This window comes from Ixodes scapularis, unplaced genomic scaffold (assembly GCF_016920785.2).
Source record: "Ixodes scapularis isolate PalLabHiFi unplaced genomic scaffold, ASM1692078v2 PGA_scaffold7__128_contigs__length_106722199, whole genome shotgun sequence".
Classification (NCBI taxonomy): Eukaryota; Metazoa; Arthropoda; class Arachnida; order Ixodida; family Ixodidae; genus Ixodes; species Ixodes scapularis.
The window spans coordinates 90,119,433-90,145,092 of record NW_024609882.1 but is presented as its reverse complement, the minus strand read 5'-3'; the positions used below and the strand labels follow the sequence as shown (position 1 = coordinate 90,145,092).

At 47.9% G+C, this 25,660-nt stretch overlaps 1 protein-coding gene across 1 annotated transcript in view; it reads right to left on the bottom strand.

Annotated features, from left to right (window-relative positions):
* Positions 1–821: 821 nt before the first annotated feature.
* The window catches only part of LOC8024924 (LARGE xylosyl- and glucuronyltransferase 1), a 121,873-nt gene continuing 97,034 nt past the window's right edge, over positions 822–25,660 (bottom strand). Inside the window, exons 16-17 of the mRNA XM_040211030.3 lie at positions 18,476–18,641; positions 822–8,360 (exon numbers count right to left, since the gene is read on the bottom strand). Coding sequence (XP_040066964.1) covers positions 8,139–8,360; positions 18,476–18,641 — 388 coding nt within the window. The 3' untranslated portion in view covers positions 822–8,138. The remainder of the gene's footprint in view (positions 8,361–18,475; positions 18,642–25,660) is intronic.

The following is a 25,660-nucleotide window of genomic DNA, read 5'->3' as shown; positions in this document are numbered from 1 at the left end:
GCGCTGCCGGTGCCCGGAGGATAAAGTCCTTCTATACCGGAGGAGAGCCGCTCGCTTCGACACCGGAAACACTTCGCAGTCTGTGGCGAAAGCGAAAACGGATCCTAAATTTATTTTGGGGGACGTGGGGGGCGGAATACCTCCGAGAACTGAGGTCTGCTTATACTAGTCACCAAAAGCAGTCCCCTCCGCCCCGAGTGGGCCAGTTGGTCCTTTTAAAAGAGCCACTTCCACGACTGCTTTGGAAGCTTGGAAAGGTTGAGAAGGTAATTTATGGACGCGATGCAAGGGTTCGTTCATGCGAGACTTGCATACATCGCGGTACCGTATTGCGAAGGCCAGTGCAACCAATCTACTCCCTAGAAATGACGGAACTCTAGAATGTGCTTGCGCCCATTCAGTGGGGAGTGTGTTGGAACTTTCGCGAGGACGGCATCGGATTCCCTCTGCGGAGAGGATGCGCGCGAGGGGCGAGCTGAACCCTCACACCACGGCTTGTCTCGGCGAAAACGATTTACGATCGCGCGCGGGGGGCGAGACGTAAACTTCGTACCCGCAGCGGCCGGATGCAGCCGCGAAGATCAACAGCTGGGAAAGTGGAACGAAAGCTGGAACGCTACCAATCGGAGAACGAGAAAGTGGCTAGTCTGTTTGGAACGTCTGTGTAGTTTAAAATATAAGTGTTGGGGTTTGTTGACACTGATCGATATCTCGGAATCACGGTGTACTCGGAACGCCAAGAAGCAACAATTTCCTCAACAAGTATCTCCTGGCCTTTGCATGGCACAGTCCGAGCTCCTGTGGCAGTAACACACCGAGAATTTTCATATGACAACATCCTTTATTCAGAATAAACATTGCCGCTCCAGCATCGACGGTGCTATGTACAGCTTGATTAAGGTCGCTGCCACGCTTGAAACGAAGCTCAGACGGAGCATAGTCTTTGCACATCAGTCTTTCACTTTATATATGCGCAATATCAGCATGCAGTGCGTGCTTGGAATAATCAATCATGTTTCTCTCGCATCTGTTGATTTATTACCTCCTTATTAGATAGAAGGGCAAGCACGCAATATCCATTACCAAATATGGTTTGACAAGTAGAACAATCTGTTGCAAGCTCTCACCCGAAGTGAGAATGTTTATGGAGCAGGCAGAATTTAGCTGCAAAGCCCATCGCAATCGAAAGCTGTAGCTACAAAGCTCGAAAGCTGGCAAACAAAGATAATTAACTCATGAAAAAACACATTCTAAAAAAAAAATACTGTAGGTCGCTAGTTTTATGGAAAATAAGAGAAGCATCTGTCTACTCATGTCAAGTAAGTTGTAATTATGAAAATGGGACTCGCAGTAAATGCAGTGCACATCAAACGAATGCTTGAGCTTAAAGCAAAGGAGTAAAAGCTATGTACAATGCAGCAAAAGGAACACCAATGCTTGTAAAATAGCATTATATCCTATAAACAAGTATGACATTCTTTGCAGACTAGAAATGAAGTATTAGATGGTTGTAACCAGATTATGCTCAAAGGGCACCGAAGAGAATGATCAGCATTGTTGGTCAAACCTCCGCTGTTTGTCTAAGAATAAAACTAAGCTCAAAACGATGTCCCTTCGAAAAATATTTAAATAGCTGCAAACATAAAAAAAATTAGCAGAACCACATTCGCTTAACTGAAACACCTGACTTCACAAAAGGAAAGCTGCACACAATGCGTAAAGTTGGTCCAAAGTTGCCGTCAAATCTTGACAGTGCACTCCATTGAAGTAGAGCTGTACATTGATTTTTTGACACGCACTACACCAAGCCTCAAATCAAAATTAACAGAAAATATGGCATATGAACACAAATTAATTTAACCGCTGGAAAACAAAAATTAAGTTAACATTCTTGCACCCACAAGGCCAACAAGTGACCATATTAAACAAACTTATCAAATTTCATCCATTCCAAATAAATAGCTTAACCAAAAGAAACAATACAATAGTAAAACTGGAAGTTCAAAACAAACTTAGTACAAAGAACCAGTACATATTGTATAAAGATAATAATCGAAACAATCAAGATGAATGCAACGTGCTCACTAGCGGAACAACAAAGCTACCTAAAGACAAATTCTTTGGCAGTGCCGGGATTCAAAATCCGGGTAATAGAAGTCGCATACCACAGGGCGTCTGCTTTTAATCCAAACATTAACAAAGAAAAGAAGATATTCACCATTACCTAAATGCTGCATTTCTTCACCACGACCTCAAATAGCTGGGAAGAAATTCTATGGTAAGACAAGCATCATAAGTAAGTCTAATTTCCTCCTTTTTTTTAATACGAGGTTTTAGGGGTTGTTTTACAAGTGCAGCTTTGTTCAAGGCAGTGCTCTAAAAATAAATGAATACTTTACCGATTAATTGAATAGTAATGCATTAATTGCTGAACAAGTTTTTGTCCAATTATTGGTCGAATGTACCCTTTCGTCATGGGAATTGTCTTTGCCCTGTCAAACTGACTATCAAGACTAATTAAAGATGAGTCTCCAGTTCATTAAAGAGTTTAGAGACACATTTGAATCATTAGCCAACTGATCAATATAGCTATCACACTATTAAATAGCTGCCAGGCCAAGCAAGTTTGTAGCAAAGATGGCATTCATATAATGGTTGGCCCACTTCTTTTAATGAGTCTACATTAATTAAAACAAACCATCCTCGGTATAGTCATCGATAAAAAAAACCAAATAGGGAGAAGTGTTAGAATCAATTCTTCACAAGAACGGTCTAACTTATGGAGCACACGAGGTATTAATCGGAAATAGATTTGCACACTCTCGCAGCGAGTTTATTTTTCACGATACTGCTGCTGGTAAGACTGGCCTAGGACTTTCAACAGGCCGTCTGAAGTTCATAGAAATGGGCGGGGCTCCGTATCCCCAACAGAAATAAAACGTGGAAACCCTCTCGAGGAATACTGTTGCCAGGAGGAAAACTGTGTTCCTGCCCTATGGTACAACTTGCAGTTGGCCGATCACACATTGGCAGTGCCAGAACTACAAATACAAAATCATCATTGTTCCCCTTCTCCAGGGATTATTTTCATCATTCTTGTCCAGCTCGCTTGCACCTTTGCATTTAATTGCATTATAATCACAACAGAAGCCACAGTCTTTGTAAACCATAAATTTTAACCAACCAAAATAAAAAAAAACAAAAAAACAATGTTTTGGTGATTTATTCGGAAACGATTAGGGGTCTGTGTTTGCAGGGTTCATTTTCTTTGAATTCGGGGGCATTTTCAGGGGTTATTTTCGACCCGTTCGGTGTTTTTCAGTGTCATTCTTCGGTGTGGGACAAAAAATCCACATTTACCGGGGCTTATGCTGACCAAGGACAGCCCGAATTCTGGGTTTTTTGGTTTTTTCCGAGTTTGATGAATCTGACTCAGCGATGAACTTTTGGGGCCTACTGGTATTTACCCAAAACACAGCACCCTAGATATGACTAATGAGTGAGTGACAATCACAAATTATAGCGCATTCATGATTGTGGTGAATACCCTGCAAATGACGCTCTTTCAAGGAACCTAAATCCATACCTTGAGATAAAAAGCTGCTTACAATTTGCTGCTAAAGCAACGATAAAACACAAAAAAACCATAGAAGTTCAGAGTCAGTTGCGAAAGATGCTTCAAATACTACCGCAGAAATATTCTTACTTAAAATATATTATACTTTCAAAGCCAAGCCTGAGCATTCCCATGCAATTGCAACAGGAATAACTTTGGTAATGCTTTGTCCATGGTAAAACAAGCAAGAATGTTTATAATGTTGTTTCCGAACGTGCATCAGATAACAAAGCTACTGGGATGCTTTTCCTTGCTCGGGCAATCTGTTTTCTGGGTACGCTCCATTGCCACAAGTTGTCCTCAGAGACTAACAGTGGAAAGCCTAAGGGTGAAGGTTGCTTGAGAGCTAAAATCTCAAAAGGAGATCGCACACTGCGTCAATCAATTAATCTATCAATCGTGCAGCTCCCTCCAAGGGCGCAGTCACCCTGCTCGAGGAAAGCCAACCCAGCAAGTTGTCATTTCTCTAGTTTCCCACGTTCATAACGTTGTGCAACATACATATTTCTGCCCATGCAGAAGCTTGTCTGTGCCGGGTTTAGCAGTTCAGAAGGCAATGATTCAATAGACCCATTGCAAAAATCCCAAAAGCCTGCGCGCGCCACGCGACGAATAATGGGAGTCCTCGGTACGCCCCTCCTCCCGCTACCATGAGACCACGTGGCATACGCGAGCAGGTGCAGGTTACCACGGCAGCAACTTTTGAGCAGCCGAGAGCCGAGTCGGACGAGCGACGAGCCAACGGCTGCCCCTTTCTCATCCCTCTCCTTTGTACCGGCTCTGTCGTCTGCTGCCCCAACGCTTTGTCAAACCTGATCGACACCTGCCACGGTTGCGGTGCAAACTAAATGGATTCGGTGACACTTAATACGTGAAGGTAAGTTACGACGAATAATGTATTCAAACAAGTTCACCTGTCGCGATGCCTTTACACTGCCACAGATACGGTACGCTGCCAACGACATACGACGCGGCGGATGGGCGGGAGCGGATGGCTACAACGGCTGCTGGCGGTAGCTGTCGAGACGCGCGCGCAGTCGCGGAGGAGCAACAAGAAAATGCATGATCTGTACCGCGGGTTCCCGAAATTCTCTGCTGTCGTGGCGCTGTATGTTTTGCAAAGGGTCTATTGCTAGGCTTAGAAGAGTTTTGGGGGTATGCAAGTTTCATATGATGAACACAATAAAAGAACCTAATACTGCAGCGTCAGAATAAATGAGGGAAAACCTTCCTAAGCTTGCACCTAGTGTATTCAAATTAACGGGAAATAAGTGGAAAACTTATGCAGCGTACAAGTCAGCCTCTGTCGTGTCTACAGTAAAGTGCGCGAGCAAACAATTTTTGAAGTAGTTACGAGCGTATAAGTTACCGAAAACTAACAATCATCCGAGAATATCTCTGTTATCCATCATCACGTTCCAAGCACAGACAAACCAATGCCATTTCTTGTTTTTGCCTATATTTACTATCAGAACCATGTCCTAGCTACTAACTGAAATTAACTCGCGCAACAGAAAGCTCGATAAATATATATGTTACAAAGTTGCACTTAAAATTCATACAAAATATTTACATATCGACACCATGCATGACCTACATACACCTGCACGTTTCCTTTCTACGCTAGTCTTTTCTACCTCACCCACTTCCGTGAAACATGGCCTCGTAAATCTCGACAACCGACTTCATACTGTACAAACGGCACTACAAATCAGCTCTGCATTGCTTAGAATACTGGCTGACAGGGCAATCTAGGCACATAGTATCAAGGAGCCTCGGGCGCGACCTAATCATCGGAATAACAGATTCCCAGTCTAAATTGGCAACACTTGAGGGGCACTAGACCGCTTTCTGCGATAGGCCGTTTACGCTCATAAGTCAGTGGCTCCGAGCATCCTAAAATACCAACCATAACATTCATGCGTGGCTGATTTTTCTATTAAAATCCGTGTCAAAGGTTGAATACCACCAAACTTTGGGACAAAGAGAAGGGCTTTCCTTCGTCCAACAGAACCCTCAGGTGTCTGCGACAGTTCCGAGGCAATCAATCTTTGACCAACTTTTAATAGAAAAATTGGCTACGGACAAATGTAACCTTTTTTTTTCTCTCTTTAGGATGCTTGGAGCCCACTGGTCGATTTATGACCATAAACAGACCATCGCAGAAATTGGTTTAGTGCCCCCGTAAGAATAGACTGATGTCCCCAAGCACCGCCATAAGTGTAGTCCAGAGGATGGAGGCGGCGGGATAAGAGACTGCTCGTACAGTCTCGTGCTCGGCTTGTGCAGACCCGCAGTGGGGTTGTCCCTCGTGCAGAAAGACTACAATTCCCACAATGCATGCCAGCAGTGGAGGCCTAACAAGACAGGCTGGTCATATCGCTATTGCCAAGAAACTAACCCAGGATTTCAATGCTTTGATAAAAAATGAGTGATAACTCTCCCAAATCTAGAATAAAAACAGAAACAAAAAGCCCTTTTTGGTCCCTGCAGTTTACAAGGAGCCGTGGAACAAACAGGCAGCAAAGGCTGACGGCTGCTCCATTAGCATCTACACGGGTGTGGCTTTTAGAAGGACCCTCTGAAAGTTGTTAATTCGACTCATTCTACCGGGCAAGAATAAAAATTGTAAACAAAGACCAGTACAAAACCAAATTTCGGTTTTTTTGCCCCTGCACCCCTCCTCGCCACAGTCATTCTGCGTTCCCACCTTTCCTGAAAGACCAGAGTTCCCCTTGTGAAAGAGCGACGACGGAGCTATAGACAAAATGGCACGCTGCCGAACGAGTTGTCGCATCTCTGTACACATCACCTCGCACAGTACGGACGTTCACTATCCTAGTTTCTGCACCACGACCACTAACGAAGACCACTATCGCAAAAGTAAAAAGAGACGCCGTCTCGGGCCTGGGAGGGGTGTTGGCACCTCGTAAGAATGTGGCAGTAGCGAGTGATATGCCAAGCGTTCCTTTCTAAAACCTTTGACCGAAGGCAGTATACCACCCGTAAAGCCTATACCAGAAGGATTTCTACCTGCGAAGCTTTGACAGAAGGTGCTCTGCTCATTATATAATTTGATGAACCTCATTTCGCACGTGGTGCAGTGTCCAGCAACTAAGTCTTGGATGAACGCTGTAATGCAAGGTGCTCCAATTTCAAAAGCTAGCAATGGCAACGAAGAATCTCTGGCTAAAATAGGTGGAGGGGGGGGGGGGGAGGGGCACGGGGCCCACTGGACGTGTCGTGCGACGCATTTCTGGTCCCGAGACGAGAAGGGAAATGCCGTCGTAACATACAATCGTCCTTCGATACCTCCGTCAAAAATCCAACGAAAAATTACCTCGCCTTTCGATTATAGGGGGGCAAAAATATCTAGGCCTATGGTTCCCCCCCTCTATGGCAGGCAAAAAAGTCAAAACCCCTGAAATCCTCAATCGAGTTGCTTGAAAGAGCTAGCGAAAGGACCTAATTAACTAGCCACGACACATTTTAATTAGCGGTGAATACGGCCAAGTTCCCTTCTATATGTCAGCTCTCACGGTGAAACATTAACTGGGATGAAATCTAGTCGAGCACCTCCGCGGCTTTACCGTATTCAAAGTTAGACTGCCCGGAAGGGTCGAGGCTTTGCCCCACACGTGACGATCCCCAATGGAAATATTTCCGAATTGGGCGAGCATAGCTTACGCTCACTTTGGACAAACCACACTAAGCATTGTGGTATTCCTCCCACTGTTTTTGATACGGGAAAAATCTCACGACCTTGACAGTTTGTATGGGCCGATAATGATGGAGGATCACGATGCACAGGCCACCCTCTCATCCAACGAGCGCGACCAACAACGGCCACCAGTCGCACTTCGCTGGTAACGGTCACCTTCAACCATCCGGGCATTCATTCAAAGTACCGCTAGTATCGGTTGCCAGACGCCAGCACTAAATACGCTCGCAAATGCTAGTCGCTGGAACTTCGCGCAGCTCGGAATTTCACCGAAAAACGACGGGTCGACTCGTGAAGATTCCAAAGTTTTCAAGAGGGAACAGCGACTGGCCCCAGCTTCACGGCAGCATCGCTAGTGACACTCGACCCCACTCAAAGGCCAATTCACACTTTTGCATCCCAGTGCGCTCAGGTGCGTCGCGTTCGCTTGTAACTGCTTACCAGAGAACGCACTTGCACACTGGCGCCACCAGTTCTGAAACATTTTTGACAGGCATACATCTTTTTAAGGGTTCAAGGTCGGGCAAGTTGCGAATTCCCATTAGCCTCAACGGCGCAAAAAAATGAGCACAGCACAAAGAAAGGACAAATGAGAGCGTCGTTTGATAGGCGTCCCTCGAAACTGAAGTTTGACAAGTCCCGTTGCGAGCGACTAAGGGAGAATGCAACGTACTCGAGGGCACTCAAACGGAACTCTGCGAACCGGCCTCGAGAGGACGCCAACCGCCGCAAGATCTCTCGTCGTCCGAGGCAGGTTCCCGCCCACGGCAGAGTCGTCGACGGCGGCGGCCACTCGGCGCATCACCTGCGCCTGTCGCCGGAGGCGGGGAACGTCCTTCCGTAGCGCAGCGAGAGGTCCCTGGCAAACTCGCCCTTGAGCAGCGAGAGGCACTTGCGGTACTGGCTGCTTGACCGGAAGCGGGCAATGTCCAGCGACGGGGCGTGCGGCATGTGCACCATGAAGCCGTTGGGGAGCACCACAAACTCGTAGCCCTGAGCGTGCAGCTCCATGATGTGCGACACCTGGGAGAAAGAGGCCGCTGCAGGGCGCCGTTCTCCAGAGTCTTCAAACTGGGCTCTCGGGAACCGACGCCGAACGGAAGCTCGACGGGCAAAAGAAAAGCTCACCGGACAAAACCTCACCACACTTTTCATAGACCTGGACAATAGCTCGCCAGAAAAATAAGTCGCCAGACAAAAACTCCCAGATTTTCCCTAGAGTTGAACAAAAGCTCGACAGACTCAAATAATATGAAAACTCATAAAAAGGAGCTGAATCAAAGAAAATGCAAGACTTGCCCAAAATCAAAGTTGAGTACTTGCAGCAGAGAAAAATAAATCGAAAGAAGGTGCTGTCATTAGGCGGAGGAAAATTAGGCAGAGAAATTTTCGAGTCTCCGATACTCGTACCGTAAAAGCGCTATAGAGTCGATCTGGTCCTTCGGTGTCAGCTCTGCCATTGAATCTTCTGCGTGTCCCACAGCCACCTTAGAGTGTAATGCACGCGGAATAAAAACATTAAGAGGCTTACTCCAACAAACTCTGTAAAACTTTCATCTCCGTGTTTAGTTAGATACGGTTCAAATAACAATGTTCTGGATCGACTGTCACGCATGCCCACAGGGTAGCCCAGCGTGTTTTACACCTAACAAAACTTTTGTCCCAATAACAAAAAAAACAAAAAAACAAGGTGTTGTGTGTCCGCCGACAAGGAGAGACTTTGGTACGGAACGTGTCTTTATTCCGCAACCAACATGGGGAGCGACTTGCTCCGTAGCGTCCAGCTCAAGCGGCCCAATGAAAACAGACTACTCGCCGCCCGGGTGCCCCATCCCAGAGTTCCCCGCGGCGTTGTACCCAGGGTGACCCGACCCGAACCTCACTCCGCCAAACACCACATTCTTCCGCACTTGATTGAGAAAGTCCCCCTTAGGTCAGTCCCCCGGTGAATAACGATCAGGAGGGCAGCGCACTCTTGTTGGATAGCGCTGAGTCGGCGTTCGAGGCCTTGAAATACTGGTCGACCCCGGGTCCGTTGAGGCACTTGTAGGTGGGCTGGCAGGGGGAGGCTGCACTTGGCTTGCCGTACTTAAAGCTTGCGGTATGAAGCTAGCTCCATCTTCCTCCCGCGACGCCGGCGTTCCAACTTCCTGGTCCCCCTCCTGCCGAATGTGATCCTGATGGCGTCGCCAGATGACTGTGTCATGGTCCCGGTACACACGCAGCTTGTACGAGACAGGACCGCTCCTTGACAGTATAGTTGCCTTTAGCCACTTGTCTCCCCGATGGGGGTTCCACACACGTACCCGGTCCTTTATTTTAAACTCTCGGGTACGGCAGCTTCTTTGCAACATCTGGCGGAACTGATGCCTGGCCACTCTGTTTTCTACAGATGGCTTGAGAACATCCAGTCTAGTGCGAAGGCGTCTTCCCAAAAACAAAACTGCTGGCGCCTCCCCCGTTGTTGCATGTGGAATGTTTCGGTAGGTTTGCAAAAACTTTCCTAAGGTCTGCTGCAGTGGCTCCGAGGCAACTCCCTTGCACAGCGCCGATTTTAAGGTTTGCACAAATCTCTCCGCCAGGCCGTTGCTACTGGGGTGATACGGTGCTGTTAACACATGACGTGTTCCGATTCGTTTTAGAAAGTCCTTGAACTCGTTTGACGTAAACTGTGTACCGTTGTCAGAAACCAACGTCTCGGGCATTCCAAAACGCGCAAACACCTCCTGTAGCCTTTCAATAGTCTTTGCCGAGGTTGTCGCTTGCATAATAAACACCTCTGGCCATTTTGAGTGGGCATCCACAATTACCAAAAACATAGCTCCTCGAAATGGTCTAGCGTAGTCTACATGTACCCGCTGCCATGGTTTGGTGGGCCACGACCAAGGATGCAAAGGCGCTTGCGTAGGCAGATTACGCTGTTGCTGACACTGCTCACACGCCTTCACATGGTTTTCCACATCCTGGTCCACTGAGGGCCACCAAAAATAACACCTAGCTAGCTCCTTGGCTCGCACTACTCCTGGATGCCCTTCATGGATTTCGTCCAGCAGCACGCTCCGTAGCTTTTCCGGCACTACCACTCGCAGTCCTAACATAAGGCAGCCCTGTTGTGCCGACAGCTCCGTGTTACGTTGAAACCAAGGTTTCAGCGCTTGGTCTCCCACGTAAGGAGGCCACCCCTTCAAGACGTAGTCGTACACCCGCCTCAGCAACGGGTCTCGTGTGGTTTCTCTTGCGATGTCCCGACTGTCCACCGGCAAGGACAGTAATCTTAAGGAACAAAAAGACTCCACTTTTTCGTCACTCTCTTGCCGCCCTTCCACTGGAAGTCTGGAGAAACAGTCCGCTTCAACATTCTCAGTCGACCGCTTGAACACCAAGGAATACCTGTAGGCAGACAGGGTCACTGCCCACCTTTGCAGACGTGCAGCCGCCATTGCCAGGATCCCAATTTTTGGTCCAAAAATAGTCTGCAAGGGCTTATGGTCCGTCACAAGCTTAAACGTGCGTCCATAAAGGTAAAAGTGAAACTTCTTCACTCCAAACAGCAACGCCAGCGCTTCCTTTTCCAACTGGCTGTACCCTTTTTCTGCAGACGTCAGTGTCCGTGACGCGGATGCGACTGGCCGCGCAGTTCCATCTTCCAATATGTGAGACAACACAGCTCCGACACCGTAAGATGATGCGTCACACGCCAGTTGTAAGGGTGCTGTTGGGTCGTAGTGTACAAGCACTTCTGAGGACATCAGCAACTTTTTGACTCGTTGGAAGGCCTCTTGACATGTACGGTCCCAGTGCCACTTCACATCTTGATGCAGTAGCTTGTAGAGTGGAGCCACTATGGTTGCCAGTTGAGGAACAAACTTGCCGTAGTACCGTATTTACTCGCAGAATGAACGCACTTTTTTTTCCGAAAAATCGATGCAAAGTTGGGGGGTGCGTTCATTACGCGAAGTAAAAGTTTTGTGTCCGGCATAATGAACCATAATGAACAGACCTTTTATCCTGAAAATCGAAGTAACTTCATATCTCTTTGCAGGGCGCCCGACCCCGTAACCTAAGCTGTGCAAAAAAAAATATTCCTCTTTGTTTTCTTTTTTCTGGTTCCTTGGTTTTTTTTTTTTTTTTTTGTCCGCGTTTCGCAAGCTGTTTTGTTTGCTTAGGCGAGGGCTCTCCGCTTATCTTTCTTGTCTCCTTGCGCGCGGTGCGCGACGCACGACCCTAACCAAACTGCGCTGTGCAAAAAAGAAAAAAAAAAAAGCTCCTCTTTTGATTTTTTCTCAGTTCCCTGGTTTTTTTTTTGGTTCTTTTTTGCCGCCTTTCGCAACTGTTTTGTTTGCTTAGAGGGCTTCTCCGCTCCCCTTTCTTACCTCCTTGCGCGCGGCGCGCGACCCCCGTAACCAAACTGCGCTGTGCAAAAAAAAAAAAAAAAAAAAAAAAAAAAAGGTAGAAGAAGAAGGAAACGCTCCTCTGGTTTTGTTTTCTCTTTAGTTCCGTGTTTTTTTTTTTCTTTTTGCCGCCTTTCGCAAGCTGTGTCGTTCGCTTAGAGCGCTTCTCTTTCTTACCTCCTTGCGCGCGGCGGCGTGCGAACCCCAAGTCCAGACTGCGCTGTGCAAAAAAAAAGAAGCTCTTCTCCATGTTTTTTTTTTTGCTTCCGCTGGACATTTGCAAATTTTTTTAACGCCTTTTCCAAAGCGTTTTGTTCGCCCACGCTGCCCATGCATTGGCGACCTCGCTGCACCAGGAGAGAAAAGTGCGTTCATTTCGCGCGCGTTGGGGAGGGGGTTCAAAATTTTGACGTCCCAGTTGGGGGTGCGTTTATTACGCGAGTGAAAAAAAAAGTCAAAATTTTGATAGCCGACTTGGGGGGTGCGTTCATTACGCGAGTGCGTTCATTGTGCGAGTAAATACGGTAGTTCACGGCTCCCAGAAGCGATCTCAGCTGCGACACGTCTGCTGGTGCTGGTGCCTTTACGATAGCAGCCACCTTCTCCTCCGACGTCCTTATTCCTTCAGGACTTATCACATGTCCCAGGTACTGCAACTGATCCTGGAAGAAGGCACACTTTTCTCGCTTGATGCGAACGCCTCGTTCCGCAAAACGCTTGAACACCTCCTCCAGACTTCTTAGATGCTCCTCCTGCGATTTTCCGGTAATTAGCACGTCATCCAAATAACATGCCACCCCTGGGATTCCTTTGAGCATGTTATCCATTACCCTCTGGGAAATTGCCGGGGCCGACGCTATTCCAAAAGGTAGGCGATTCATGAGGTATAGGCCTTTGTGTGTCGTGATGGTCAGTAATCGTCGGGCCTCCTCACTCATGACAACCTGCTGATATGCTCTGTTGAGGTCGATTTTTGAAAAACTCTGACCTCCCGCCAACACTGCGAAGAGCTCATCTACTCTCGGCAAGGGATAACGCTCAACATCCAACATCGGATTCAATGTCATCTTGTAATCGCAGCACAATCGTATGGTGCCATCCTTCTTGGGAACAGGCACTAATGGTGTCGCAAACTCGCTACTGGTTGTCGGTGTGATGACAACAAGGGCTTCTAGGTTCGACAGTTCCTTTTCTACAGCTGGAACCAATGCAAAGGGTACACTCCTGGCCTTCAAAAACTTGTGATGACTTCCTTCTTTAAGGAACAGCCTCGCCTCCTCTCCAGAGATCTTCCCCAGTTCGTCCTTGATGATGGCCTGATACCTGTCTAGTAATACTTGCAACTTGTCCACTGGCATCGGACTTGCCCCTTGTGTGCTCCTCTGAAGATTGTTGAAGCCCGTCACTTGCTTCCAGTTCAACCGCAGCCTCTGTAGCCACTCCCGGCCAAGAAGTGGTGGCCCTGACTGATTCAGGACATACAATGGCAGGACTCTTGTTTCCTCTTGATGCAAAACTTTAACTTCCAGAACTCCACAGGGCTTGACAGTTTCCCCGGTGTACGTCTTCAACCGCAGCGCCGTCGGCTTCAAGTTCAATGCCGCAAACCTCTCACGGTACTGCTGCTTTGAGATGACTGATACCGCCGCTCCGGCATCGATTTCCATTGTCACCGGCGAATTCTCAACCAGCACTTCTACCGTCAATGGCTGGTCTTTTGGAGCTGTAATGCGGTTGACATGGGCGTCCTTAGTCACCGTTAAAGTTTTCAGCGACTTCTTCCTTCCTTGCGGCTTCCTCTCCTGAATTGAGCGGCATGCTCGCTGAATATGCCCCACTTTCTGGCATTTGTAACAGGTCGCCTCGCTGTGTATGCACGTGCGTGCGAGATGCTTGCTTGACCCGCAATGGTAACAAGCCACCCCTCGCTTCTTAGTATCTTCCTTGTCACCTTTCAACTTGTGGCCGCTGGCGCTTTCCACTTGGTCGCTGTTGCCACCAGACCCGTGCACCTCGGATGTGCTTTTTATCGCTGTCTCCAAAGCCACGGCCCGGTCAACCGCTTTCTGAAAGGTCAACGTCTTATCTTCGGCGAAAGTGCTCGCTGAATATCCATGCGGCGCATTCCGCAAACGAACCGGTCACGCAATGACTCATCCAAAAACGTGCCAAAGTCGCATGTTCGTGCGAGCGTCCTTAGTGCGGCGACGAACTGCGCAATAGTCTCACCCTCCTCTTGAATTCGGCGATGAAATCTGGCTCGCTCTGCAATAACAGACGGCTTGGGTTCTAGATGGTCTCGTAGTAGCTGCGTTAGCTCGTCGAAGGACTTCGTTACTGGTAGCTGAGGAGCTGTTAGCGACTTGAGTAAGTTGTACGCCGTAGGCCCAATTAGGCTTAAAAAGGCGTCAACCTGGTCGGTTTCCGGCACATGGTTCGCTCTCAAAAACGACGCTAGTCTTTCTTCGTATGACGACCATGAGCACAACGAAGCGTCAAAATGTTCGACTTGCCCGAACTTGGCCATGGCTCTGCACCATTCCGCTGCGTCGCTTGCTCCTCCGTACCCGCCGGAGTTGCTGTCTTCTCAGGCCTACACGGCGTCCACCAGTTGCTGCTCGAGTTCTGCTCGCATGGGTGGTCGGTCGAAAGTCCTCGTCGCCACTTTATGTTGTGTGTCCGCCGACAAAGGGGAGACTTTGGTACGGAACGTGTCTTTATTCCGCAACCAACATGGGGAGCGACTTGCTCCGTAGCGTCCAGCTCAAGCGGCCCAATGAAAACAGACTACTCGCCGCCCGGGTGCCCCATCCCAGAGTTCCCCGCGGCGTTGTACCCAGGGTGACCCGACCCGAACCTCACTCCGCCAAACACCAGACAAGGTAAGTTTTTGTTTGAATAACGGTTAAGAGTTGAGCTTGTTGGTACATACTTGTAAATATATCCGCTTGAACTTTAGAATTAAACTAGAACACAAAGAAAGAAAGGACAGGATAGGACAGCTGTGCGTCCTATCCTGTCCTTTCTTTCTTCGTGTTCTATTTTAGTTCTAAAGTTCAAGCTGATATATTTACACATACATTTTTGCTTGGTTTTGCCGAAAAATGGGTGAGTTTTGTCCGGTAAGCATTTGGCCAGTTAGCTTTAGTCCAGACCTGTGAATAATAAGAGGGGTTTATGTCTGGTAAGCTTTTGTCCGCAACTGTGGCAAATTCGGTTTTTGTCTGGTAAGCTTTTGTCCGGTCTATGAAAAATGCAGCCAGTTTCTGTCTGGAGAGCTTTTGTTCACCGGGTATAAATGTTAGTTTGTTATTAAACATTATCCCTAGAAACTTGTGTGCCTCCTTTCATAGGCTTAGACTATGGGGGGGGCATCGGGGCTCATGCCTTGCCTGGTGAGATCCGGGGGAGGGGGGGCAGAGCCCCCCCCCGGGCCATGATTCTTACCGAAACGCCGTTTACATGCCATGTAACGAGCTTCTAGTAGTGGCATGTAAACAAAATAACACACACAGCGATGGACCCATGGCGATATACATACGCTGTAAAATGTACCCCCTAAAATGAACTACCGATAATTGCCCATGTAAAACAAACTGGGCAACTCCCCCCCCCCGGAAGATGGAAAGTCTACGCCGCTGCCTCCTTTACAGATATAGCAACGTCATTCAAGTGCAACACTGGATCTGGAGACAGGCAACAGCGGAGTGAATACGGAACACAGATTGTCTTTCCGGGAGAGAACCTAAAGCCATTTTGATCGGCCCACTTGCTCATGTTATTAATTGTGAGGTGCAATGGCCGTTCACAGCTGGACAAGTTACAAGAAGAAAACAATATCTGCACATTGCCCATGCACATTGAATAGGATACAGATGGTGGTATAACCTTAACCAGACTATTGGTCTTTACAGCAAAGAGTAACGCTTAATGCTCCACCCTGAGGGATCCCATTCTCCTGGAAAAAAACACCCGACAGGATAGAGACCAATCGCACTTGGAAGCTACAACCCAACTAAGAAGCTTAAAATGCAGCGAAGCACGCGACCTCGGACACCGTATGAGTACAAGTCTCGAACGATCCTATATTTAAAAGTCGTATCGTAAGCCTTTTGTAGATCAAAGAAGACAGAAACACCATGCTGGCAATAGACAAATGCTTCCAGAATAGAAGATTCCAGGCGGACAAGGTGGTCAACCGTAGAGTGATCCGCTCAGAAGCCGCACTGATTTCTGTCGAAAACACCCTCTGCCTCTCAAAAAATGTACAAGACGGTGGTTAATGAGTCTCTCATAGGTTTAGCCCAGGCAGCTTGTCAATGCAACTGGGCGGTAGCTCGTCGTTAAAGAGGAGTCTTTGCTGGGTTTCAATAGAGGGATTATGTGTGCCCCTTTTCCAACATGGGAAAAACATTCAGCATCCCACAATAAATTTAAAAAAAGGTGAACAAACTGTTTACAGGTTCAGGTGAGTCTTTTTAGCATCTCGTATTGAATCCTATCCGGCCCAGCCGCAGATTCTTTTTTGACGCCGAGAACCAATTCAAGCCGACGCCGTGTAAATAGCTCGTTATAAGGAATACCCTGAGCACCAGACAAAGAAATAGCTAGTTTTTCTGCTGCCGATATAAACCTCTTAAAGGGGGACATGGGCCTAAATGTAAAATTAAGAAAAAAAATATTCATTTTTTAGTTTTTTCATTTTAGACTAAATTTGGTAACCATATGCCAAATAGTTCAATGGTTGAATGCATTTTTTTCAGTTTTGGTTTTTGCTGCAAATTTCATACCAAGGAATCTTTTGTTCAAAGGTAAAAGTATTTGGACACCACAATCAAGATGTTTCTGAGCTAAAATTTACTGGGGAATTGGGCTATCTACTTGATTTTGTTTTAAGTTGAAGTCCTCATGGAAAAAAAAAAAGACATGTTTTCTAACATTGACATAGAATAGATATGCAGCTCACATTTCGAGGTGCCCACTCTTCCTGAAATACTTATACAGTAAACATTTGTTAATTCGGCTTTGACGGGACCTTGAAATTTGGTCTAATTATCCGAATGATCAAATTAAAAAAAGGACAGAAAAACGGCTAAAGTTAAACTTCCTTTTAGTGTCCAAAGTACTCACGGATGATCTGCTGCCGTCTGCGCTTAAAACGCGTGTCTAAAAGCATGCTGCAGAGAGCAAGCGTCACGTTCTCAGAAAATCGCGCACTACAAAAAAATAACAACAAAAAAATAAAGTTTTAGGAGTTGACTTTGACGCTGGACAGCCAGACTGTCAACAACAAAAAAAAATAAAAAAAAAAAAAAAGGAAAAGAGAGTTTGCGTTTTCCGGCGTGCAAGATGGACCGCACACGATGCTACAGAAAGCGCTTTGAGAGTGCTTGCCACTGGTGCACGCTGTATCCGCGCCCAATCACGTGCTATGTTCTCCGCGCTACACCAGATCGGTTATGCTGGTTCGTATCATTCGCTACGGTCCATCTCAACAGCGTAGAGGAGCAGGCGCATATTTGTGCACGTTTGGCTTTGCAGCAAAGGGCCCGTGTTTCGCCGTATGTTTGTGGTTTTTCTGCTGTGGTGCCGTGCAATGTGAGACCGCGCGCATTCGCTTGGCACGAATTATCCGATGCGGAGTCTTCCCGAGTTCAAACTATCGAATTTTTCCTCCCATAGAAATGCATGGGCGCTTGCCAAGACTTTTGAACGCGATCGAATTAAACGAAAAGTCGAAATAACTGAAGTGGAACTAACGAAAGTTCACTGTATTAGAGTCATAAAACTAGATGGCCCAAAGTTCCACAACCCCCACCTTATATTCTAGCAGTCAAGATGGTGCTTAATAGCTTCATTTGCATATCATAGATTTCTTAATGAAGAGTGACACATGTTCTTACGCAGGAATGTAAAGTTGTCCTAAAGAGCTGAAAGTTTGCACAGTACACCTACATGTGACATTAAGTCTCCCCTGCAAATTTTTTTGCAATAACTTGAGCAGTTTAGAAGTTAAATCTTTAGCCAGTGCCCCCCCTAAAGGGGTTCACTACAGCTGGCTGAGTTAGAGACTTCATGGAAGTGTTCACCAAAAACATTTGCTCGTTCTTTCAGGGATGTTGCTGAGGGAAAAAGGGGTATTCTGAAAAACCGATACTCTCCCCTGATCTTCCAAGGCCGATCCCACACTTGCTTCGAAGAAACAAAACTGCTCAAAGAGGGGACATACTTTTTCCAAGAACTGCCCCTGGTTTTAGCTCCCTTCTTATTTTTATTACCGCGAGATATTTGTGCCAAATCTTCGTTGCAAAGTGGAAGGTCAGTCGGGAAACTGCAACTGTCGTCCTTGGAACGTGTCTCTGACTGGTGCGTTTGGAGCGTCCTTAAAAAGTGGTTCCTCCATTTCTGCCCAGCTTGCCTCGGCAGTGCTGGTGGAATCGGCAGATTCCCGTTCTGCCACAAGTCTCTTTTCAAGCAAACTGTCCACGGAAGCTACGGGACACTGCGACAACAGCGAAATAGTGTTCGCTCCAACTTTCTTGCCGGGACTTCTCGTGCCAACTACCAGAATCCCCAAAACCGACGGCTTGACAATCTGGCTCCTGCAATGTCGTTTGTAACCATTTCTAAACTACTTTTGGCGAAAATGCGTGGAATGGGACGCGCCAGTCGGAGACGCCGTACTGCAACGGCAGAAGCTGCGGCTCGACTAAGGCCGCCAAACGGGGTTGGCCTGCACGGGCACACCTTGTTCCAGCCGAAGCCCACGAAGCGCCTGTCGTACTCCGGCACGTCGCGCTTGACGACGACGTAGGGCTCGAAGTTGGCCTCCCAGGCGACCCGGTACGGCGTGGTGGCCGTGCGCCACTTGGCAAAGTTGGTCGGGGCGTGCCCCTTCTGCCACACGTGGTACCTGCACACAACGGGCAGGGCACACTTCAGAAAACAGAGCCTAACCTGACGTAACCGAGCCTAACCAAGCTACCGTAAAGTTCCGAGAGAACGCTCGCCCCCGAGAGATCGCCCATCTCGTTTTTCTGGCTAAATATCCGTCGCATAAAAATTCCGAAACATCGCCCACCCCCCCATTTCCCGTCGGATGTCACAGAATGTGCGGGGGGAATCGCATTAACCGCAGAACTTGCTGTAATGACACTTCTCAAAAGCGAGTTCATAGAGGGTTCAATGCAAAAGCATTAACTGCCCCATGGAGCGAGCCAACGTCACGAGCTGCGCCAAACGGCAGATAAATTCCCAAAGCCCTACCTGAGGCATCCCAGCTTTGAAACCACGCATAAAACCACGCAAAATGGCAGTGATACGAAGCTGCCGCGCGTCAGTTTCCATTAGCGCCTCCCCATGGCGCTGCGTGTCCACAAGGCAGCGGCTCCACCGCTCCGGCCCAAGGTCAGCGTGGCGAGAAGCGCGCACGCTCAACCGTCGACGCAAGTATGCCCCAGATGAAATAAGGGAGCGGAGGAACCATGCTCTCGCATTCGTAACTCATAAGAAGTGCTTAGGTGTACCTTGAGCCTTTTTGTTTGCGATCTGCACGCGCGACCTAGATTTCACGCGAGTTCGTATATTGCATCGTGAAATACGATTATGCTGCGTTTGCCAACTGCAGTATACGTTCCCGTAAGATACGAGTTTGAAGCAGATTCTATGCGTTTTTGTCCATGATCTGCATGCGCGATATTGGTTCCGGTGACAGGCATGTTTATAGCGGGTTACCGCGTGTTCATTGCACCTTGAAATTTGAACCTGCTGCGTCCTCGATATCCGTTCCCGTGAGATGCGAGTTATCGGCGGGTTTTCACGGGTCATTAGAATCGCGAAACGCAAATCTGCTGCATCCGCAACCTCCTGTATCCTTTCCCGTAGCACCCGAGTAAACTTTTTGGATTTACACACTTTGTGCAAATGTCATACAGTATAGACCACTTACAACGTAACCGCTTATAGTGCAGGACCGGGTATAACGCGGTTTTTTTAAACCACCGGTTCGCCTCCCATAGAACTCCATGTAATTACATACCGCTTAAAATGCAGGCGCGCGAAGGGAAATACCGGTTATAGTGCGGTTTCTGGCACAGCCCGCCGACCGCGCCGACGACCGGAGCGGCGAGCACGCTTCCCTGAGCGACACTAGATAACGGCGCGAACCGCAAACGGCACTCGCGGGGCAAGGAGGTTGCTCGGAGAAGCGAAGAGAGAGGCTTCATTTGCCATAGCGACGGAAGGACGCACGCACGTGTCGTTCATGTGCGTGCATCCCTCCGCTGCATTGGAAACAAACAACCGAAACGACAGACCAATCGCAGGTCGAGAAGTGTTCGCGCGCGTTGCACAGCGTTGCATGCCAATCGCGGGCCGGCAACTTCTGTCCGCAAACATGGCGTCGGTTGTAGCGTTCATCTCATCGTTCCGCGTAAGAACGCTATCCTTGACAGTGAATTTTCGTTGTGTGTCGCTATGATAACCCAGCACGTACTAGAGGGGAAGATCCACCTACTCGTGCGGCGATGTGGCGGCGCTCTCAAGACGGCAGAAACGCCCGTGTCGTCGTGTTTGTTTACTTCGGCTAAAGTGGTGCTTTCTAAGCATTTGTGTTTTCGAACATCGCCCGGATTTCTTATTTGGAGCATTTCATGCCTGTGCTCAAGTTCAAGGTATTTTTCTGGCGCGTACCGTATGAAGGATGCGAATTTTCACGCGTTTTCATCTCCGGAGAAAAGTGATTAGGGTTAGCAATCCTGAAAGCTCGCAACGTCCGTCCGCAACCCGCGACGCCGTTAAAAGGCTGCGCCAGGCAAAAGCCGCTTATTTCTTTCAAAATGTGTGACACACTTGAGAGAGATGTGTACTAGTCTGGTGAAATAAAGACTTTTCTCAAACTAAGCTTTATTTTTCATCTAACATAAAATAAATTCTTTTACAAAGGTAGGTTGTCTCATGGCATGTATTTTGGCCTGAAAAATTGATGTTTTGGTTATAACGCGGTACCGCTTATAGTGCGGATTTTCGCGATTCCCGCGACATACGTTATATGCGGTCTACACTGTATCAGATGCCAATATGGCACGACAAGGTGCTGTGGCACTCCTCCACTGATGAAGACGCACCCACGGCTGATGGGGGCGCGCCACAGTAACCATGCTTTATAAATTGCAAACCTTTTTAGGGTGCTTTCGGCGTACCTTTTGTCAAAGGAAAAAGATTGAGGTACACCTAAGCACTCCTTATGAGTTGTGAATGCGAAAGCACGCACGCCGCTCGTCTGCTCCCTTTTTAGTCTGTTGCATACTTTTCATCGCCAGTCGGCGCGTGTGCTCCCCTGGTGACCTCGGACGCTCCGCGCTGATGGACACGCAGCACCATGGGGTGAGCGCTCGTGGAAACTGACGAGTGCAGCGGCCAATGGAAGCCCCGTCGACGCGTCAGCCAATGGAACCGAAGGAAACTATCTGCCGTTTTCGCGCTTCAGACTGATGACGTCAGCTCGGTCCATGAGACCGTTAATGCTTTCGCATTAGAAGCACCCTACGAAGCTCACTCAGCACGGAAGGCAATGCGACCGATCTCAGGCAATATATATTGCTAGTATCCGGCGTCGTGCTCAGGCATGTACCGCAAATACGCATATAAGAACTCGTACGAAGTCCAACCGCCAAAGCCCGCTTGAACGGATGAAGTTTCATTGACGGAGACGGCTGTTTCCAGGGGCTACCAGACACTCTCAGCCTACAGCACAGTGTGCATCTCGCTGCGTCGTTCTGCTATGAACTAAAGAAATGCATTTACCCGGAGTTAAAAGTAAACATTAAACAGAAGTCTGTCTGGTTGGGGAAATGATTATTAAAATACGACGACCAACCAATCCCTAAATCAGGGGCCCAACGTTTCGAAGCCGGTTCGGCTTCTTCTTCAGGGGCGACTATGGAGGAAAGGAGCCGCAATCTTCCTTTTCCTCTATGACGGAGGCGAATATGCACGATCCCATCTTCTTCCTGTTTGATCGTTTTTTGAAGACAACTGGTGGAGTCCGTTCCCATACACAGATGGCAGTGTGCCAAGAGACCTATTAATGTTTGTTGGCGTGGTCTGAATGTGCCAAGATTCAAGGAAGAGCCTCTGGCGAGGATTAGTTTCGATGTCCAGGATACATGTGTTTAGAAAGTCAATGCGGTGGTCATTTTTTTCACAGTGTTCAGCAACCGCGCTGCGCTCTTGATCGAAGTTGCGCACATCAGCCTTGTGTTGAAGAATCCGTTCATGATAGCTCTTTGTTTCCCCGACGTACGAGGATGGGCACTCCGCGCAGGGAATCTTGTACACCACACCTTGCGCTTTCTCTTCAGGGGGCCGATCTTTTGGTCGTGGCATAAAGCGTCCAAGGGTTGAAACTGGCTTGTGGGCCATCGGAATGCCCTCCTTTGCTAGCACCCGTGCCAGCGCTTCACTTGTTCCCTTGATGTATGGGACGCTGATGCGCGTGGTTGGCCGGCGTTTCGTATCAACCTGTGACTGGCGGTGTTGTCGGCTTCGGTTTTGACGACGGGCAATGCGGTGTATGAAGCTGCCCGTGTATCCGTTCTTCTTGAGGTCGCAAATGATGGTTTCTTCTTCCTTTCGTCGGTCAGAATCAGTTGAGCAAAGGTTTGTTGCCCTTGATAGGAGTGTGTTAACCACCGATACTTTATGGCTCGTTGGGTGGTTGTCTGATTCGCACGGTAAGATTTCACTCGAAATTTTCAGTCGCGACGTCGCTCGGGCTGCAAAAGCGTGACCGTGGCTGAGATGGTCGACGTCGATACTGAAAATCACAAGCAGAATCCGACCAAGTGAATCAGGCATTACAAGTCGGTGATGGCCGCTGGTAACAATGATCAACATCTCCTTGGATCTACTGTTTACGTCGAGCCTGCTTACCAACCTTCAAACTTAAGTCTTTTGAGGCCTGCACTTACTTCTTATCGCAAGTACTGGGCCAACATTTGGTCTACGGGCCGGTCTCGTCTAAAAGAGCAGACGACAAGCAGAAAAGTTTGAAAGAGCAGACGACAGTTCGAACAATCAGGCAGCCGTTTGAACTTGAAGACGCGCTAAACGTAGTCCGCAGGTGGTCCGCACAACTTGACGGTTTTCCGGCGTTTATGTTGGAACAAAACAAATAGATCTGATGACCACAAGTATCCGTGAATTCAACCCCAAATGTTTCCCGCCCAAGCAATCGTGGTCCGACGGCGTCTGGTTTTTCATTTTCACGGCACATATCCAAGTTCTTGGACGAATCGAGCATATGAAAACTGACCTTCAAACCTTTCTCGACTCTTCTGGTACAGTCCCAGTCGTGGCGTTTTGACGAGAAAGGAGGTCGTTGTCTGGTTCCTTTCAAAACAACGCAGGAATACACGTCTCACATGGGGACTTCCGCCCACAGCCCCAGACCGGAAGTGCGCCCGACGCGCCACCACCGCGCTGTGACGTAACAGAGTTGAGTTTGTGTATACACGGTTGGCAACATTGGTGTATCGAAAATGGCGGAATAAAGGAATGTTAATACCCACGCTTTAATCCTCAATCTAAGCAATCCCTAAACACTCCAACACCACATGCAGTACCACTACTAGCCCGGGGTCTTTAAACGGGTACGGAAACCAAAATTGAAATATTCAGATTTCGTTCGTAAATGAGTCAATCATGACGGATAATAACCGTAAATGATAATCGCACGTTTGTATTTTGAACGATTGGCCATATTTTTCGTTCCAAACGGTGCACTCGAGCAAGTGCTCGAAGAGAAGCGAGCGGAGAGCCCGATGCATCATGGGATATCCGGCGCAAACAAAAACAGAAAAAAAAGATACCCCGCGTTCGTGACGTGGCGTGATTATGAGCTTTGCCCTTGGTGGCGTTGTCAGCGTTGCGGTGGTGTCAATAGCGTCAGCGCGTTACAACCGAGCCGTTCTAAGTACCCGTGGGGTGACGAGCATGTGGCTGGCCCAAGGAGCACATAGCTCCCACAACACTGTCAGCTTAGTGCTGAATGAGGTGGGGAAAGCAACTTTTGTTCGAGTTTTGAGTGACGGGCTAATCTTCTAGGGGGAGAATGGCTGTGTCCGGTTGCACTAACGAGGTTGCGAGAAAGAAGGGAGTCCTTCCGTTTCGTCTTCTTGGACCGCTTGGTACAATGCGCGATTTGTGAGTTCAGGAGGAAAGCTAAGAAGGAAAACGTTGAAATACCAAAGAGCGGCGCTGCTCCGAAGAAATCTGGTACGTCACGACTACGTAGCAGATTCCACAACGTTGCTAGACTACCTCCCAAATAGGCTCCGCATGCATCCACCAGGTGCACATTGAAGATCGTTTATTTAGCTTTAAAATTAGTTTTCTTGTGCTTTTCAACGGAAGACTGGTGTTTTTGAGGTTAGGGTGCAACATGCAACACATTAAAGCCAGAAAATGAGCGCTGAAATTTCGTTTCCCTATCCCTTTAATGTGCATCACACCGTAATGACACATGACCGCACGCCAGTACGTTGCTGGTCCAGATCCAAACATGCAGGGGAGGGGATTGAACCCAGGAGCTTGGATTGAAATGCTTGCCTCTAAATATAGTGTCCGAGCATTGCACATTATTATATTTTTGTTCTAGATTTTTTTCTGAAACTCCATCCCCATACACCAGTGGTCTCAAACTCATTTGAGAGTGGGGGCCAATAGCCGACACTGGGGAGGCCGAGGGCCAACATTGACCGATTCAAAGAGACGTTGTGCTCTATGCTTTTTGTAAGCTCAGTTTTGTCAGTGACATTTTTAGATTTGATTTGTTTATATGACTACTTTGGGCCCTGACCTGATATGATAACAATGATTAAAAGGACACCTCCCCACTAACGTGCTCACATATTTAATAGGACAAGAGAGCAAGTGCTCTGTCGTTCTTGTTTTTCAATTCACTCAGGAATTAACCAGGCTCAATATGTCTCTTAAAGGGGCGGTGCAACAATTTTCGGACTTCGGTCAAAGATTTCTGGAAGTTGCCCCCTGACACTTCTGAAGTAAAGAACAGAAAACCGATTTCGCCTGCGTGTCCTAGTTGTTGCGTAAAAAAAAGATAAAGATTGGCATTTCGGGCACCCCTCAACTCACTCCCAGTCTTCAGGGTCGCACTCCCAGGTCGCACTCCCAGTGACGTCATTCGGTGTGCCGTGTAGCTTCCCGTGTGCTATCTCGGAGGACGCATCCCCTCCCTCTCTCTGCGTACATTAGCGGGCGCTATGCTGCAGCTTAGAGCCGAGCGAGGTCACGTAATCTTTCCGCCGTAGTTCCTTCGGCTGCCATTTGGGGCTGCAGGTGGGGGAAAAAGCTCGACTTTTGCTTTGCGATTATGCAGCGGAATCGCGACATTTTTAATAAAGGAAGTGTTTTCTCTATCCTCTGGGATACGATAAACAACGTAAAAATGACGAGATGCAAATTGTTTTAATCATAAAATCGTTGCACCGCCCCTTTAAAGAGTTCATCTGGCAGTTCTTGCTTTTTTTGACGATTTCTATTACAACACCCATGCTTGTCTTTTTTGGGTGATATTTTTTTTAAGGCGAGAATCCCAAGCTCGTAGCTCTATCTTCGTCAGTTGCTCCTGCTGACCGAGAGTTCACGCAGCCGAGATGCATACTTCGACAAAGAGCTCACGCCCGCAGCCTAGAAGCGGAATTGTTGCACATTACATAAAACTGGGAAGCAAAACATAAAGCGAAACAAACCACAAATGAACACAGATAAGTAAAAACTATATGAATATGTTAAAAGCGAAGAACTAGTTTTCGAGTGAAAGTGAATCGGCGAGATGAGATCACCATGGCGCATGCTACGTCTAGTGCTGGAGACATAAACCAGGACTCGTAGTTGGTTGCCTGCGGGTGC